The sequence below is a fragment of the Cherax quadricarinatus genome, chromosome 6 (genome assembly GCF_038502225.1).
Source record: "Cherax quadricarinatus isolate ZL_2023a chromosome 6, ASM3850222v1, whole genome shotgun sequence".
NCBI classification, from domain to species: Eukaryota; Metazoa; Arthropoda; class Malacostraca; order Decapoda; family Parastacidae; genus Cherax; species Cherax quadricarinatus.
Window position 1 is genome coordinate 68,783,531 of NC_091297.1, and position 18,596 is coordinate 68,802,126.

Consider the following 18,596-nt stretch of genomic DNA (forward strand, 5'->3'; position numbering starts at 1 on the left):
GTACTTCCCTCCTTCATAGTGTAGACACTGTACTTCCCTCCTTCAGAGTGTAGACACTGTACTTCCCTCCTTCATAGTGTAGACACTGTACTTCCCTCCTTCATAGTGTAGACACTGTACTTCCCTCCTTCATAGTGTAGACACTGTACTTCCCTCCTTCATAGTGTAGACACTGTACTTCCCTCCTTCATAGTGTAGACACTGTACTTCCCTCCTTCATAGTGTAGACACTGTACTTCCCTCCTTCATAGTGTAGACACTGTACTTCCCTCCTTCATAGTGTAGACACTGTACTTCCCTCCTTCATAGTGTAGACACTGTACTTCCCTCCTTCATAGTGTAGACACTGTACTTCCCTCCTTCATAGTGTAGACACTGTACTTCCCTCCTTCATAGTGTAGACACTGTACTTCCCTCCTTCATAGTGTAGACACTGTACTTCCCTCCTTCATAGTGTAGACACTGTACTTCCCTCCTTCATAGTGTAGACACTGTACTTCCCTCCTTCATAGTGTAGACACTGTACTTCCCTCCTTCATAGTGTAGACACTGTACTTCCCTCCTTCATAGTGTAGACACTGTACTTCCCTCCTTCATAGTGTAGACACTGTACTTCCCTCCTTCATAGTGTAGACACTGTACTTCCCTCCTTCATAGTGTAGACACTGTACTTCCCTCCTTCATAGTGTAGACACTGTACTTCCCTCCTTCATAGTGTAGACACTGTACTTCCCTCCTTCATAGTGTAGACACTGTACTTCCCTCCTTCATAGTGTAGACACTGTGTACTGTACTTCCTCCTTCATAGTGTAGACAATGTACTTCCCTCCTTCATAGTGTAGACACTGTACTTCCCTCCTTCATAGTGTAGACACTGTACTTCCCTCCTTCATAGTGTAGACACTGTACTTCCCTCCTTCATAGTGTAGACACTGTACTTCCCTCCTTCATAGTGTAGACACTGTACTTCCCTCCTTCATAGTGTAGACACTGTACTTCCCTCCTTCATAGTGTAGACACTGTACTTCCCTCCTTCATAGTGTAGACACTGTACTTCCCTCCTTCATAGTGTAGACACTGTACTTCCCTCCTTCATAGTGTAGACACTGTACTTCCCTCCTTCATAGTGTAGACACTGTACTTCCCTCCTTCATAGTGTAGACACTGTACTTCCCTCCTTCATAGTGTAGACACTGTACTTCCCTCCTTCATAGTGTAGACACTGTACTTCCCTCCTTCATAGTGTAGACACTGTACTTCCCTCCTTCATAGTGTAGACACTGTACTTCCCTCCTTCATAGTGTAGACACTGTACTTCCCTCCTTCATAGTGTAGACACTGTACTTCCCCTCCTTCATAGTGTAGACACTGTACTTCCCTCCTTCATAGTGTAGACACTGTACTTCCCTCCTTCATAGTGTAGACACTGTACTTCCCTCCTTCATAGTGTAGACACTGTACTTCCCTCCTTCATAGTGTAGACACTGTACTTCCCTCCTTCATAGTGTAGACACTGTACTTCCCTCCTTCATAGTGTAGACACTGTACTTCCCTCCTTCATAGTGTAGACACTGTACTTCCCTCCTTCATAGTGTAGACACTGTACTTCCCTCCTTCATAGTGTAGACACTGTACTTCCCTCCTTCATAGTGTAGACACTGTACTTCCCTCCTTCATAGTGTAGACACTGTACTTCCCTCCTTCATAGTGTAGACACTGTACTTCCCTCCTTCATAGTGTAGACACTGTACTTCCCTCCTTCATAGTGTAGACACTGTACTTCCCTCCTTCATAGTGTAGACACTGTACTTCCCTCCTTCATAGTGTAGACACTGTACTTCCCTCCTTCATAGTGTAGACACTGTACTTCCCTCCTTCATAGTGTAGACACTGTACTTCCCTCCTTCATAGTGTAGACACTGTACTTCCCTCCTTCATAGTGTAGACACTGTACTTCCCTCCTTCATAGTGTAGACACTGTACTTCCCTCCTTCATAGTGTAGACACTGTACTTCCCTCCTTCATAGTGTAGACACTGTACTTCCCTCCTTCATAGTGTAGACACTGTACTTCCCTCCTTCATAGTGTAGACACTGTACTTCCCTCCTTCATAGTGTAGACACTGTACTTCCCTCCTTCATAGTGTAGACACTGTACTTCCCTCCTTCATAGTGTAGACACTTCCCTCCTTCATAGTGTAGACACTGTACTTCCCTCCTTCATAGTGTAGACACTGTACTTCCCTCCTTCATAGTGTAGACACTGTACTTCCCTCCTTCATAGTGTAGACACTGTACTTCCCTCCTTCATAGTGTAGACACTGTACTTCCCTCCTTCATAGTGTAGACACTGTACTTCCCTCCTTCATAGTGTAGACACTGTACTTCCCTCCTTCATAGTGTAGACACTGTACTTCCCTCCTTCATAGTGTAGACACTGTACTTCCCTCCTTCATAGTGTAGACACTGTACTTCCCTCCTTCATAGTGTAGACACTGTACTTCCCTCCTTCATAGTGTAGACACTGTACTTCCCTCCTTCATAGTGTAGACACTGTACTTCCCTCCTTCATAGTGTAGACACTGTACTTCCCTCCTTCATAGTGTAGACACTGTACTTCCCTCCTTCATAGTGTAGACACTGTACTTCCCTCCTTCATAGTGTAGACACTGTACTTCCCTCCTTCATAGTGTAGACACTGTACTTCCCTCCTTCATAGTGTAGACACTGTACTTCCCTCCTTCATAGTGTAGACACTGTACTTCCCTCCTTCATAGTGTAGACACTGTACTTCCCTCCTTCATAGTGTAGACACTGTACTTCCCTCCTTCATAGTGTAGACACTGTACTTCCCTCCTTCATAGTGTAGACACTGTACTTCCCTCCTTCATAGTGTAGACACTGTACTTCCCTCCTTCATAGTGTAGACACTGTACTTCCCTCCTTCATAGTGTAGACACTGTACTTCCCTCCTTCATAGTGTAGACACTGTACTTCCCTCCTTCATAGTGTAGACACTGTACTTCCCTCCTTCATAGTGTAGACACTGTACTTCCCTCCTTCATAGTGTAGACACTGTACTTCCCTCCTTCATAGTGTAGACACTGTACTTCCCTCCTTCATAGTGTAGACACTGTACTTCCCTCCTTCATAGTGTAGACACTGTACTTCCCTCCTTCATAGTGTAGACACTGTACTTCCCTCCTTCATAGTGTAGACACTGTACTTCCCTCCTTCATAGTGTAGACACTGTACTTCCCTCCTTCATAGTGTAGACACTGTACTTCCCTCCTTCATAGTGTAGACACTGTACTTCCCTCCTTCATAGTGTAGACACTGTACTTCCCTCCTTCATAGTGTAGACACTGTACTTCCCTCCTTCATAGTGTAGACACTGTACTTCCCTCCTTCATAGTGTAGACACTGTACTTCCCTCCTTCATAGTGTAGACACTGTACTTCCCTCCTTCATAGTGTAGACACTGTACTTCCCTCCTTCATAGTGTAGACACTGTACTTCCCTCCTTCATAGTGTAGACACTGTACTTCCCTCCTTCATAGTGTAGACACTGTACTTCCCTCCTTCATAGTGTAGACACTGTACTTCCCTCCTTCATAGTGTAGACACTGTACTTCCCTCCTTCATAGTGTAGACACTGTACTTCCCTCCTTCATAGTGTAGACACTGTACTTCCCTCCTTCATAGTGTAGACACTGTACTTCCCTCCTTCATAGTGTAGACACTGTACTTCCCTCCTTCATAGTGTAGACACTGTACTTCCCTCCTTCATAGTGTAGACACTGTACTTCCCTCCTTCATAGTGTAGACACTGTACTTCCCTCCTTCATAGTGTAGACACTGTACTTCCCTCCTTCATAGTGTAGACACTGTACTTCCCTCCTTCATAGTGTAGACACTGTACTTCCCTCCTTCATAGTGTAGACACTGTACTTCCCTCCTTCATAGTGTAGACACTGTACTTCCCTCCTTCATAGTGTAGACACTGTACTTCCCTCCTTCATAGTGTAGACACTGTACTTCCCTCCTTCATAGTGTAGACACTGTACTTCCCTCCTTCATAGTGTAGACACTGTACTTCCCTCCTTCATAGTGTAGACACTGTACTTCCCTCCTTCATAGTGTAGACACTGTACTTCCCTCCTTCATAGTGTAGACACTGTACTTCCCTCCTTCATAGTGTAGACACTGTACTTCCCTCCTTCATAGTGTAGACACTGTACTTCCCTCCTTCATAGTGTAGACACTGTACTTCCCTCCTTCATAGTGTAGACACTGTACTTCCCTCCTTCATAGTGTAGACACTGTACTTCCCTCCTTCATAGTGTAGACACTGTACTTCCCTCCTTCATAGTGTAGACACTGTACTTCCCTCCTTCATAGTGTAGACACTGTACTTCCCTCCTTCATAGTGTAGACACTGTACTTCCCTCCTTCATAGTGTAGACACTGTACTTCCCTCCTTCATAGTGTAGACACTGTACTTCCCTCCTTCATAGTGTAGACACTGTACTTCCCTCCTTCATAGTGTAGACACTGTACTTCCCTCCTTCATAGTGTAGACACTGTACTTCCCTCCTTCATAGTGTAGACACTGTACTTCCCTCCTTCATAGTGTAGACACTGTACTTCCCTCCTTCATAGTGTAGACACTGTACTTCCCTCCTTCATAGTGTAGACACTGTACTTCCCTCCTTCATAGTGTAGACACTGTACTTCCCTCCTTCATAGTACACTGTACTTCCCTCCTTCATAGTGTAGACACTGTACTTCCCTCCTTCATAGTGTAGACAATGTACTTCCCTCCTTCATAGTGTAGACACTGTACTTCCCTCCTTCATAGTGTAGACAATGTACTTCCCTCCTTCATAGTGTAGACACTGTACTTCCCTCCTTCATAGTGTAGACAATGTACTTCCCTCCTTCATAGTGTAGACAATGTACTTCCCTCCTTCATAGTGTAGACACTGTACTTCCCTCCTTCATAGTGTAGACACTGTACTTCCCTCCTTCATAGTGTAGACACTGTACTTCCCTCCTTCATAGTGTAGACAATGTACTTCCCTCCTTCATAGTGTAGACACTGTACTTCCCTCCTTCATAGTGTAGACACTGTACTTCCCTCCTTCATAGTGTAGACACTGTACTTCCCTCCTTCATAGTGTAGACACTGTACTTCCCTCCTTCATAGTGTAGACAATGTACTTCCCTCCTTCATAGTGTAGACACTGTACTTCCCTCCTTCATAGTGTAGACAATGTACTTCCCTCCTTCATAGTGTAGACAATGTACTTCCCTCCTTCATAGTGTAGACACTGTACTTCCCTCCTTCATAGTGTAGACACTGTACTTCCCTCCTTCATAGTGTAGACACTGTACTTCCCTCCTTCATAGTGTAGACAATGTACTTCCCTCCTTCATAGTGTAGACACTGTACTTCCCTCCTTCATAGTGTAGACACTGTACTTCCCTCCTTCATAGTGTAGACACTGTACTTCCCTCCTTCATAGTGTAGACACTGTACTTCCCTCCTTCATAGTGTAGACAATGTACTTCCCTCCTTCATAGTGTAGACACTGTACTTCCCTCCTTCATAGTGTAGACACTGTACTTCCCTCCTTCAGAGCGTAGACATTGTACTTCCCTCCTTCATAGTGTAGACACTGTACTTCCCTCCTTCATAGTGTAGACACTGTACTTCCCTCCTTCATAGTGTAGACACTGTACTTCCCTCCTTCATAGTGTAGACACTGTACTTCCCTCCTTCATAGTGTAGACAATGTACTTCCCTCCTTCATAGTGTAGACACTGTACTTCCCTCCTTCAGAGTGTAGACACTGTACTTCCCTCCTTCATAGTGTAGACACTGTACTTCCCATCCTGTACGTCGTAATACTTTCTTTACCTGGCTCTTCTCTCTTTCAGTGTCGTCAAGTTTAACTCCTCTGGTCTCTCCTCAGCTCTGAGACTAGTCTCTCCTCATACCCCTCAGCTCAGAGACTAGTCTCTCCTCATTCCCCTCAGTTTTGAAACTAGGCTCTCCTCATACCCCTCATCTCTGAGACTAGTCTCTCCTCATTCCCCTCATCTTTGAGACTAGGCTCTCCTCATACCCCTCAGCTCTGAGACTAGGCTTTCCTCATTCCCATCAGCTCTGAGACTAGTTTCTCCTCCTACCCCTCAGCTCTGAGACTAGTCTCTCATACCCCTCACCTCTGAGACTAGTCTCTCCTCATACCCCTCAGCTCTGAGACTAGACTCTCCTCATTCCCCTCAGCTTTGAGACTAGGCTCTCTTCATACGTCTCAGCTCTGAGACTAGTTTATCATCATACCCCTCATCTCTGAGACTAGTCTCTCCTCATTCCCCTCAGCTCTGAGACTAGTCTCTCCTCATTCCCCTCGGCTCTGAGACTAGTCTCTGCTCATACCCCTCAACTCTGAGACTAGGCTCTCCTCATACCCCTCAACTCTGAGACTATTCTCTCCTCATACCCCTCTGCTCTGAGACTAATATCTCCTCATACCCCACAGCTCAGAGACTAGTCTCTCCTCATTCTCCTCAGCTTTGAGACTAGGCTCTCCTCATTTCACTCAGCTCTGAGACTAATCTCTCCTCATATCCCTCAGCTATGAGACTAGTCGCTCATACCCCTCAGCTCTGAGAGTAGGCTCTCCTCATACCCCTCAACTCTGAGACTAGTCTCTCCTCATACCTCTCAGCTCAGAGACTAGTCTCTCCTCTTTCGCCTCAGCTCTGAGACTAGTCTCTCATACCCCTCAGCTCTGATTCTAGTCTCTCCTCATACCCTTCAGCTCTTAGACTAGGCTCTCCTCATTCCCCTAAGCTCTGAGACTAGTCTCTCATACCCCTCAGCTCTGATTCTAGTCTCTCCTCATACCCTTCAGCTCGGAGACTAGTTTCTCCTCATACCCCTCAGCTCTGAGACTAGTCTCTCCTCATACCCCTCAGCTCTGAGACTAGGCTCTCCTCATACCCCTAAGCTCTGAGACTAGTCTCTCCTCATACCCCTCAGCTCTGAGACTAGTCTCCCCTCATACCCCTCAGCTCTGAGACTAGTCTCTCCTTATACCCCTCAGCTCTGAGACTAGTTTCTCCTCATTCCCCTCAGCTCTGAGACTAGTCTCTCCTTATACCCCTCAGCTCTTTGACTAGTCTCTCCTCATACCCCTCAGCTCTGAGACTAGTCTCTACTTATACCCCTCAGCTCTTTGACTAGTCTCTCCTCATACCCCTCAGCTCTGAGACTAGTCTCTCCTCATACCCCTCAGCTCTGAGACTAGTCTCTCCTCATACCCCTCAGCTCTGTGACTATTCTCTCCTCATACCCCTCAGCTCTGTGACTAGTCTCTTCTCATACCCCTCAGCTCTTTGACTAGTCTCTCCTCATACCCCTCAGCTCTGAGACTAGTCTCTCCTCATACCCCTCAGCTCTGAGACTAGTCTCTCCTCATACCCCTCAGCTCTGTGACTATTCTTTCCTCATACCCCTCAGCTCTGTGACTAGTCTCTCCTCATACCCCTCAGCTCTGAGACTAGTCTCTCCTCATACCCCTCAGCTCTTTGACTAGTCTCTCCTCATACCCCTCAGCTCTGAGACTAGTCTCTACTTATACCCCTCAGCTCTTTGACTAGTCTCTCCTCATACCCCTCAGCTCTGAGACTAGTCTCTCCTCATACCCCTCAGCTCTGAGACTAGTCTCTCCTCATACCCCTCTGCTCTGTGACTATTCTCTCCTCATACCCCTCAGCTCTGTGACTAGTCTCTTCTCATACCCCTCAGCTCTGTGACTAGTCTCTCCTCATACCCCTCAGCTCTGTGACTAGTCTCTCCTCATACCCCTCAGCTCTGTGACTAGTCTCTCCTCATACCCCTCAGCTCTGAGACTAGGCTCTCCTCATACCCCTCAGCTCTAAGACTATTCTCTCCTCATACCCCTCAGCTCTGAGACTAATCTCTCCTCATACCCCTCAGCTCTGAGACTAGTCTCTCCTCATACCCCTTAGCTCTGAGACTAGCCTGTCCTCATACCCCTCAACTCTGAGACTAGTCTCGCAACAAATCTTTACACCTTTTCCAGCTTCTCTGCATGATTTGTCGAATGTGGGTTTTATACTGGCGCTGCGTACTCCAAGATGTTCCTGAGATATGCCGTGAATGCTTCGTTATTGAGGTGCCTGAAACTTACCCTTAAATTTGCCAGTCTTGCTTTTGCTGCCTCCGTTATCTGGTTGATGTGCGCTTCAGATACAATGATGAGATCCTTCTCTTTCAGGAAGAATTATCTCCCAAGCATCTTCTCTGTTTCCGGAGTTCTTTGCGCATCCTTAATTTTTACATCTTATTATTTACTGGTGTTAAATGCCAACAGCCACTTGTCCAGATCTTTGTAGATTTCCCTCTGGTCTGCTCCTGTTTGTATCCTCATAAATTTCACGTAAGCTACCCACAGGGACACATCTGACTCGATTTCTTTTGCCACGTGGTTTACATACACAAGAAACAGTGCTGGACCAAGTAATGACCCTTGTGGAGCTCTGTTCGTCACATTGACCCATCACAACACTCCCTGTTTGATAGTAACTCTTTGTTTCCTTTCTGAGGAGTAGTCCTTGTGTGGAGAGGGGGAGGAAGGGGATCGAATCCTTCACATCACAGCAAATAAGTGATCAATTCTTTAATTTCATTCAAATGGAAACTGAAAGTCTGTTTTTAATGCAAAACTGAGGATTAAACAGAGGATCAAAGTCTCTATTTCACTCTAGCAGAGGATCAAACAGTTGACCTTAGGCTCAAGATAATAAGTTACGTAAGTAGCAGTGTAAAAGTTCAGACGGTTAACGACATCTCTCATCTTCAACGATCCATAACGAATATTAACAAGTTTTTGCATAATCGTAATGTACACAAACTATATACGTACAGCCATGCGCCGCATAGCGACGTTTCGGTACACAACGGACCGCATGTAAGACGGTGGTCCCATGTAAGACTGTGGTCCCGTGTAAGACGGTGGTCCCATGTAAGACGGTGGTCCCATGTAAGACGGTGGTCCCATGTAAGACGGTGGTCCCGTGTAAGACGGTGGTCCCATGTAAGACGGTGGTCCCATGTAAGACGGTGGTCCCATGTAAGACGGTGGTCCCATGTAAGACGGTGGTCCCGTGTAAGACGGTGGTCCCGTGTAAGACGGTGGTCCCATTTAAGACGGTGGTCCCATGTAAGACGGTGGTCCCATGTAAGACGGTGGTCCCATGTAAGACGGTGGTCCCATGTAAGACGGTGGTCCCATGTAAGACGGTGGTCCCATGTAAGACGGTGGTCCCATGTAAGACGGTGGTCCCATGTAAGACGGTGGTCCCGTGTAAGACGGTGGTCCCATGTAAGACGGTGGTCCCATGTAAGACGGTGGTCCCATGTAAGACGGTGGTCCCATGTAAGACGGTGGTCCCATGTAAGACGGTGGTCCCATGTAAGACGGTGGTCCCATGTAAGACGGTGGTCCCATGTATAAAAGTATAATGTATACAATTATGTATAACAAGGAACTATGTTACTGGTTTATGTATTTACTAAACTATATTGTGACGTGTTACACCGGCAGCCTCACACTGTGACGTGTTACACCGGCAGCCTCACACTGTGACGTGTTACACCGGCAGCCTCACACTGTGACGTGTTACACCGGCAGCCTCACACTGTGACGTGTTACACCGGCAGCCTCACACTGTGACGTGTTACACCGGCAGCCTCACACTGTGACGTGTTACACTGGCAGCCTCACACTGTGACGTGTTACACCGGCAGCCTCACACTGTGACGTGTTACACCGGCAGCCTCACACTGTGACGTGTTACACCGGCAGCCTCACACTGTGACGTGTTACACCGGCAGCCTCACACTGTGACGTGTTACACCGGCAGCCTCACACTATGACGTGTTACACCGGCAGCCTCACACTGTGACGTGTTACACCGGCAGCCTCACATTGTGACGTGTTACACCGGCAGCCTCACACTGTGACGTGTTACACCGGCAGCATCACACTGTGACGTGTTACACCGGCAGCCTCACACTGTGACGTGTTACACCGGCAGCCTCACACTGCGACGTGTTACACCGGCAGCCTCACACTGTGACGTGTTACACCGGCAGCCTCACACTGTGACGTGTTACACCGGCAGCCTCACACTGTGACGTGTTACACCGGCAGCCTCACACTGTGACGTGTTACACCGGCAGCCTCACACTGTGACGTGTTACACCGGCAGCCTCACATTGTGACGTGTTACACCGGCAGCCTCACACTATGACGTGTTACACCGGCAGCCTCACACTGTGACGTGTTACACCGGCAGCCTCACACTGTGACGTGTTACACCGGCAGCCTCACACTGTGACGTGGTACACCGGCAGCCTCACACTGTGACGTGTTACACCGGCAGCCTCACACTGTGACGTGTTACACCGGCAGCCTCACACTGTGACGTGTTACACCGGCAGCCTCACACTGTGACGTGTTACACCGGCAGCCTCACACTGTGACGTGTTACACCGGCAGCCTCACACTGTGACGTGGTACACCGGCAGCCTCACACTGTGACGTGTTACACCGGCAGCCTCACACTGTGACGTGTTACACCGGCAGCCTCACACTGTGACGTGTTACACCGGCAGCCTCACACTGTGACGTGTTACACCGGCAGCCTCACACTGTGACGTGTTACACCGGCAGCCTCACACACTCTGTGACGTGTTACACCGGCAGCCTCACACTGTGACGTGTTACACCGGCAGCCTCACACTGTGACGTGTTACACCTCCAGCCTCACACTGTGACGTGTTACACCGGCAGCCTCACACTGTGACGTGTTACACCGGCAGCCTCACACTGTGACGTGTTACACCGGCAGCCTCACACTGTGACGTGTTACACCGGCAGCCTCACACTGTGACGTGTTACACCGGCAGCCTCACACTGTGACGTGTTACACCGGCAGCCTCACACTGTGACGTGTTACACCGGCAGCCTCACACACTCTGTGACGTGTTACACCGGCAGCCTCACACTGTGACGTGTTACACCGGCAGCCTCACACTGTGACGTGTTACACTGGCAGCCTCACATTATGACGTGTTACACCGGCAGCCTCACACTGTGACGTGTTACACCGGCAGCCTCACACACTCTGTGACGTGTTACACCGGCAGCCTCACACTGACGTGTTACACCGGCAGCCTCACACTGTGACGTGTTACACCGGCAGCCTCACACTGTGACGTGGTACACCGGCAGCCTCACACTGTGACGTGTTACACCGGCAGCCTCACACTGTGACGTGTTACACCGGCAGTCTCACACTGTGACGTGTTACACCGGCAGCCTCACACTGTGACGTGTTACACCGGCAGCCTCACACTGTGACGTGTTACACTGGCAGCCTCACACTGTGACGTGTTACACCGGCAGCCTCACACTGTGACGTGTTACACCGGCAGCCTCACACACTCTGTGACGTGTTACACCGGCAGCCTCACACTGTGACGTGTTACACCGCCAGCCTCACACTGTGACGTGTTACACCGCCAGCCTCACACTGTGACGTGTTACACCGCCAGCCTCACAATGTGACGTGTTACACCGCCAGCCTCACACTGTGACGTGTTACACCGCCAGCCTCACACTGTGACGTGTTACACCGCCAGCCTCACACTGTGACGTGTTACACCGCCAGCCTCACACTGTGACGTGTTACACCGCCAGCCTCACACTGTGACGTGTTACACCGGCAGCCTCACACTGTGACGTGTTACACCGGCAGCCTCACACACTCTGTGACGTGTTACACCGGCAGCCTCACACTGTGACGTGTTACACCGGCAGCCTCACACTGTGACGTGTTACACTGGCAGCCTCACATTATGACGTGTTACACCGGCAGCCTCACACTGTGACGTGTTACACCGGCAGCCTCACACACTCTGTGACGTGTTACACCGGCAGCCTCACACTGACGTGTTACACGGGCAGCCTCACACTGTGACGTGTTACACCGGCAGCCTCACACTGTGACGTGGTACACCGGCAGCCTCACACTGTGACGTGTTACACCGGCAGCCTCACACTGTGACGTGTTACACCGGCAGTCTCACACTGTGACGTGTTACACCGGCAGCCTCACACTGTGACGTGTTACACCGGCAGCCTCACACTGTGACGTGTTACACTGGCAGCCTCACACTGTGACGTGTTACACCGGCAGCCTCACACTGTGACGTGTTACACCGGCAGCCTCACACACTCTGTGACGTGTTACACCGGCAGCCTCACACTGTGACGTGTTACACCGCCAGCCTCACACTGTGACGTGTTACACCGCCAGCCTCACACTGTGACGTGTTACACCGCCAGCCTCACAATGTGACGTGTTACACCGCCAGCCTCACACTGTGACGTGTTACACCGCCAGCCTCACACTGTGACGTGTTACACCGCCAGCCTCACACTGTGACGTGTTACACCGCCAGCCTCACACTGTGACGTGTTACACCGCCAGCCTCACACTGTGACGTGTTACACCGGCAGCCTCACACACTCTGTGACGTTCGTACAACGACGAATTCACCTAACAACGCATGACTATGTGTGTGTGTGTGTATATATATATATATGTCGTGCCGAATAGGCAGAACTTGCGATCTTGGCTTAAATAGCAACGCTCATCTTGTCATATAGGACAAGTGAAAATTTGTGTATGCAATAATTTCGCCAAAATCATTCTGAACCTAACGAAAAAAATATATTTCACTGTGTTTGTTTAGTATTAAATTATTGTAAACAAATCTAAAATATATTTAGTTGGGTTGGGCTAAAATAAATTGCGCTTGTTATAATAAGGTTAGGTAAGTTTTCTAAGTTCCTTTTGGTGCAAAATTATAAATTTTTACATCAACCTTAATGAAAAAAATATATCTTTAAACGTATAAGAGAAAATTTTAGAAAGGGCTTAATTTTAAATGAGTTCTTGCTAATTGACCAGTTTTACATATTCGGCACGACATATATATATATATATATATATATATATATATATATATATATATATATATATATATATATATATATATATATATATATATATCAATAACGACACTGCACTAGCCAAGGAGTCGAACCCATGTTGCTTCGGCCCTCCTCATGGTGAGCGAATACTCATGACGCTTTAGACCACTAGACCACACAATCCTTAAGAATGGCGCATCCAGCCAAGCTAGATGTTGTGCCCGCCATCGAAGGACATACGGTGGTGTGGACGCCTCTAAGCTAATACTGCTTGTTGAGCTAGTACACCAAACAGGGAGTAGAATGAAATTAGCTTAGAGGCGTCAACACTACCGTATGTCCTTGGATGACGGGTACAACATCTAGCTTAGCTGGATGCGCCATTCTTAAGGATTGTGTGGTCTAGTGGTCTAAAGCGTCATGAGTATTCGCTCACCATGAGGAGGGCCGAAGCAACATGGGTTCGACTCCTTGGTTAGTGCAGTGTTGTTATTGATCAATACCACTTGTGCGTGTGTACAATAATATATATATATATATATATATATATATATATATATATATTTTTTCAACAAGTCGGCCGTCTCCCACCGAGGCAGGGTGACCCAAAAAGAAAGAAAATTCCCAAAAAGAAAATACTTTCATCATCATTCAACACTTTCACCTCACTAACATATAATCACTGTTTTTGCAGAGGTGCTCAGAACACAACAGTTTAGAAGCATATACGTATAAAGATACACAACATATATATATATATATATATATATATATATATATATATATATATATATATATATATATATATATATATATATATATATATATATATATATATTTCTCTCAACACACCGGCCGTATCCCAGCGAAGCAGGTGTCCCAAAAGGAAAAAAAACCAGTTTCTCCTTTTACATTTAGTAATATATACAGGAGAAGGGGTTACTAGCCCCTCGCTCCCGGCATTTTAGTCGCCTCTTACGACACGCATGACTTACTGAGGAAGAATTCTGTTCCAAGTTAGATGATAAGGAAGAAGGTAGGAAAATTAAGTAGGTTAGGTTAAGTAATCATAAGTGACGTAATAGGCACAATGACGTAATAAATAGAAGCAATGATGTAATGCAAGGAGTGTGACGTAGAGTTACCTTACTGGTTGAAATCCTCTTACCTGTTGTGTTGTCCGCCAGGTGATACTGGTGGTCGCTGGACGAGGTGTCACCCTTGTCCTTTTGCAGTGTTTCCGGTGGACAGGACTTAAACCCAGCCACTCCTGCCACCCTCACCTGCCACATTCCCTCTTCCTTCTCTTTGATCCTCTCCAAAGTCTCCGTTTCCAGCTTTTCACGAGATTTGAAGGTGACTTCTTCCATGACGTCTTCAGGTGAGGTTGGTGTGGAGATCTCTCCCTCACCCTCCAGTGCTGCAGTATTAGTAGAATCCCTGTCATCCTTCATTTCCTCATTGCAATTTCCTTTTCTTGGGTCTCTAGTGCGCGCCACCTCCTCCTCCTCCTCTGTTACTTTCCTCACTTCCCAAGCTACTGTCGACTGGTAGAGGCTCACTCCACTCTTCTCCTCAGGTGTGGCGGCATCTGCAGCCTCCGTTACATCCCTTCTGGAGTTTCGTCCATCTAGGGTAGACCACCTGCTACCCCTGTCACCAATTCCCTCACCCTCCACTTGACTCTTGGCAGCCACCAGGGTCTCCACTCCTCGTCCTCGACCATCCAGTGTCATGGACTTGCGAGTCTTCTGTTCGTGGGCTCCTCCTCGGATCCTCGAGGTAGAAGTCTTTGCCATCGCAATGTCCATCTTGTCTGAGTCTGCTACTGATGATGATTTGATGGAGGTATGCTTGACGGAGGTGTGCTTGTCTCCCCTGACATTACCTGACGGGTAGGTGTGCTTGTCTCCCTTGACGCTGCCTGACGGGGAGGTCACTGCCGAGGAGCCACGTTTGAGGTGCTTGAAAATCTTCCTCACGGAGGAGCGCGACTTGTCTTTGACGGCCTCTTTGTCCCTGAGGGAGTCGTGACTGTTCTTGAAGGACTCTTTGCTCTTTGTCCGCGAGTCTTTGCTGATTTTAGCCTTCACAAAGCTCTTACTCTTGACAGACTCTGTGATGGAGGACTTACTCTTGACCGAACTCTTACTAAGGACAGACTCTTTACTTCGCACCGACTCCTTACTCACAATGGAATCAGAGTCGCAACCCCTCAGTACGTTTTCTTCCTCATTGACACCAAATTCCTCAGAGCCTTCATTGCTGTCGTGGCTGAGCAGGTCAGTGCTGTCGTTGTCCCGCTTGCTTACCCTGTGGCACTTGACCGTATCCTGGGTTCTGACACCCCCGCTGCTCCCGACGCTGGCACTCCGCCTCTCCTCCGACTCATCCTCACTGTCAGGGTCAGAGTCTGGACTCCGGGGCCTGGTAATGCGGATGACCGGGACGCCGCTAGACTTGCGAGATCGTGATCGAGGCTTCTCCAGGCAAAAAGGACAACACCACCGGAGAATGCTCCAGCGGTCCGCCAGACCCGTCGAGTGAGCCACCTTCTGCGGAAAAGTCCGGTATGACTTTTGCGTCGTGTCGAAGTCGTAGCGAAGCTTCATCTTGGAGGCGCCCTTGGTTTCAGAGGCTGGAGATAGCTTCAGGGATATACAAAGTTGGCGGTGGTTTCCGCGACTTTATGTCGGCATCACTGACGGCTTCAAGAGTTGCTAGTGTCCCAGGCAGAGTTTCAATAGTCTGGTATTGTTTACACTAACCAGGGTGGCTTGGAGGGCTTAAAGCAGCACTTACAATGATTCACAGAGGTGCGTCTCCACTTGACTCGTTCTTCCTTAAGTTGGGCCTCAAGCGTGAGCTAGAGGCGGCAGCAGCTGGCGCGGACACCTCCGTATCTGGCCTGACATCACATTTTCATCAGGTTTCCGCCAAGGCCCCACCACACGACACACTTCACGCCTGAACGAACTACAACCAACACGCACACACACACACACGGCTTTTAATCAACATACCAACAGCGTGTCTGAAGTCAGTCTACCGTCTCACGACGCCTACATGGCCACATTTCCCCAACACGGAGACATGTCAACCGGATACGGTCGACTGAATCTTCTCCCTCATTCCCTCCCTTCGACTAACTTAAAAAGGAAACTCGACACACGTGAAGAAGACAAAAGAAAGAAATATAATAACTAAATATACACTCCTCAGTCTTCAGGAATTAGTGAAACAGGTTGATAGGACCTAAGAAGCAGGCCCAGGAGCTATGTCTCAACCCCTGGAAAACCAACTACACAAGTACAATAAAATACTGGAAACGTCAGGTCAGAGCAGCAGCATACACAGCCAATCTGTTCTGACCAATAATATGAGTACAAACGTAATTTCTTCACAAAAATTGTAGGTGTCAGGATGTGAAATATATTGCTAAGAGAATAAGATATAAAGCCTGTTATACTAGGATAGTATAACATGAAATATATTCATAGTAAACCATACCCCCGGCCGGGATTGAACCCGCGGTCATAGAGTCTCAAAACTCCAGCCCGTCGCGCTAACCACTAGACCAGCTAGCCACAATAAGATTCATCCAACTAGGTATATTTCTACACCATAGGAAAGTTAGCACAGGCACCTCTGTGACCACAAATGCAAGTTTTTACAGACGAATCTCCAGCTAGCGTGGCCGTGACGAACTCTAGCTCAAGTCCCTTTACTGCCGTCAACATGACTTAAGAAATCGTAATGACACGATTGCAAATAAACCATACCCCCGGCCGGGATTGAACCCGCGGTCATAGAGTCTCAAAACTCCAGCCCGTCGCGCTAACCACTAGACCAGCTAGCCACAATAAGATTCATCCAACTAGGTATATTTCTACACCATAGGAAAGTTAGCACAGGCACCTCTGTGACCACAAATGCAAGTTTTTACAGACGAATCTCCAGCTAGCGTGGCCGTGACGAACTCTAGCTCAAGTCCCTTTACTGCCGTCAACATGACTTAAGAAATCGTAATGACACGATTGCAAATAAACCATACCCCCGGCCGGGATTGAACCCGCGGTCATAGAGTCTCAAAACTCCAGCCCGTCGCGCTAACCACTAGACCAGCTAGCCACAATAAGATTCATCCAACTAGGTATATTTCTACACCATAGGAAAGTTAGCACAGGCACCTCTGTGACCACAAATGCAAGTTTTTACAGACGAATCTCCAGCTAGCGTGGCCGTGACGAACTCTAGCTCAAGTCCCTTTACTGCCGTCAACATGACTTAAGAAATCGTAATGACACGATTGCAAATAAACCATACCCCCGGCCGGGATTGAACCCGCGGTCATAGAGTCTCAAAACTCCAGCCCGTCGCGCTAACCACTAGACCAGCTAGCCACAATAAGATTCATCCAACTAGGTATATTTCTCCTAGCTGGAGATTCGTCTGTAAAAACTTGCATTTGTGGTCACAGAGGTGCCTGTGCTAACTTTCCTATGGTGTAGAAATATACCTAGTTGGATGAATCTTATTGTGGCTAGCTGGTCTAGTGGTTAGCGCGACGGGCTGGAGTTTTGAGACTCTATGACCGCGGGTTCAATCCCGGCCGGGGGTATGGTTTATTTGCAATCGTGTCATTACGATTTCTTAAGTCATGTTGACGGCAGTAAAGGGACTTGAGCTAGAGTTCGTCACGGCCACGCTAGCTGGAGATTCGTCTGTAAAAACTTGCATTTGTGGTCACAGAGGTGCCTGTGCTAACTTTCCTATGGTGTAGAAATATACCTAGTTGGATGAATCTTATTGTGGCTAGCTGGTCTAGTGGTTAGCGCGACGGGCTGGAGTTTTGAGACTCTATGACCGCGGGTTCAATCCCGGCCGGGGGTATGGTTTATTTGCAATCGTGTCATTACGATTTCTTAAGTCATGTTGACGGCAGTAAAGGGACTTGAGCTAGAGTTCGTCACGGCCACGCTAGCTGGAGATTCGTCTGTAAAAACTTGCATTTGTGGTCACAGAGGTGCCTGTGCTAACTTTCCTATGGTGTAGAAATATACCTAGTTGGATGAATCTTATTGTGGCTAGCTGGTCTAGTGGTTAGCGCGACGGGCTGGAGTTTTGAGACTCTATGACCGCGGGTTCAATCCCGGCCGGGGGTATGGTTTATTTGCAATCGTGTCATTACGATTTCTTAAGTCATATTCATAGTAGAATAAAACAATATAGAATTATACTAGCAGGAAAGAAATATGTTTTGATATTTTTACGTGTTTTTTTTTTTTATTCCTTAAGTCGTTTTTTCACTCTGACTCACTCAGGAAATATTACAGACTGAAACTGACATGCCTTGACTCGCTCATACATAATATATCACTACATTATACAACCATTCTTTCCACCTAGAGAGAGAGAGGGAGAGAAATACATATAGCACTGAGGTCAGTTCTGTTTCTGGCGTGCGTGAACGTACCGAAATAGTCTGATGTTT

At 47.7% G+C, this 18,596-nt stretch overlaps 1 protein-coding gene across 1 annotated transcript in view; it reads right to left on the reverse strand.

Annotated features, from left to right (window-relative positions):
• The window catches only part of LOC128693000 (uncharacterized), a 167,247-nt gene extending 150,651 nt beyond the window's left edge, over positions 1 to 16,596 (reverse strand). The window contains exon 1 of the mRNA XM_070081885.1: positions 14,271 to 16,596. Within this exon, the coding sequence (XP_069937986.1) occupies positions 14,271 to 15,714 (1,444 nt within the window). The 5' untranslated portion in view covers positions 15,715 to 16,596. The remainder of the gene's footprint in view (positions 1 to 14,270) is intronic.
• Between the last annotated feature and the right edge of the window lie 2,000 nt (positions 16,597 to 18,596).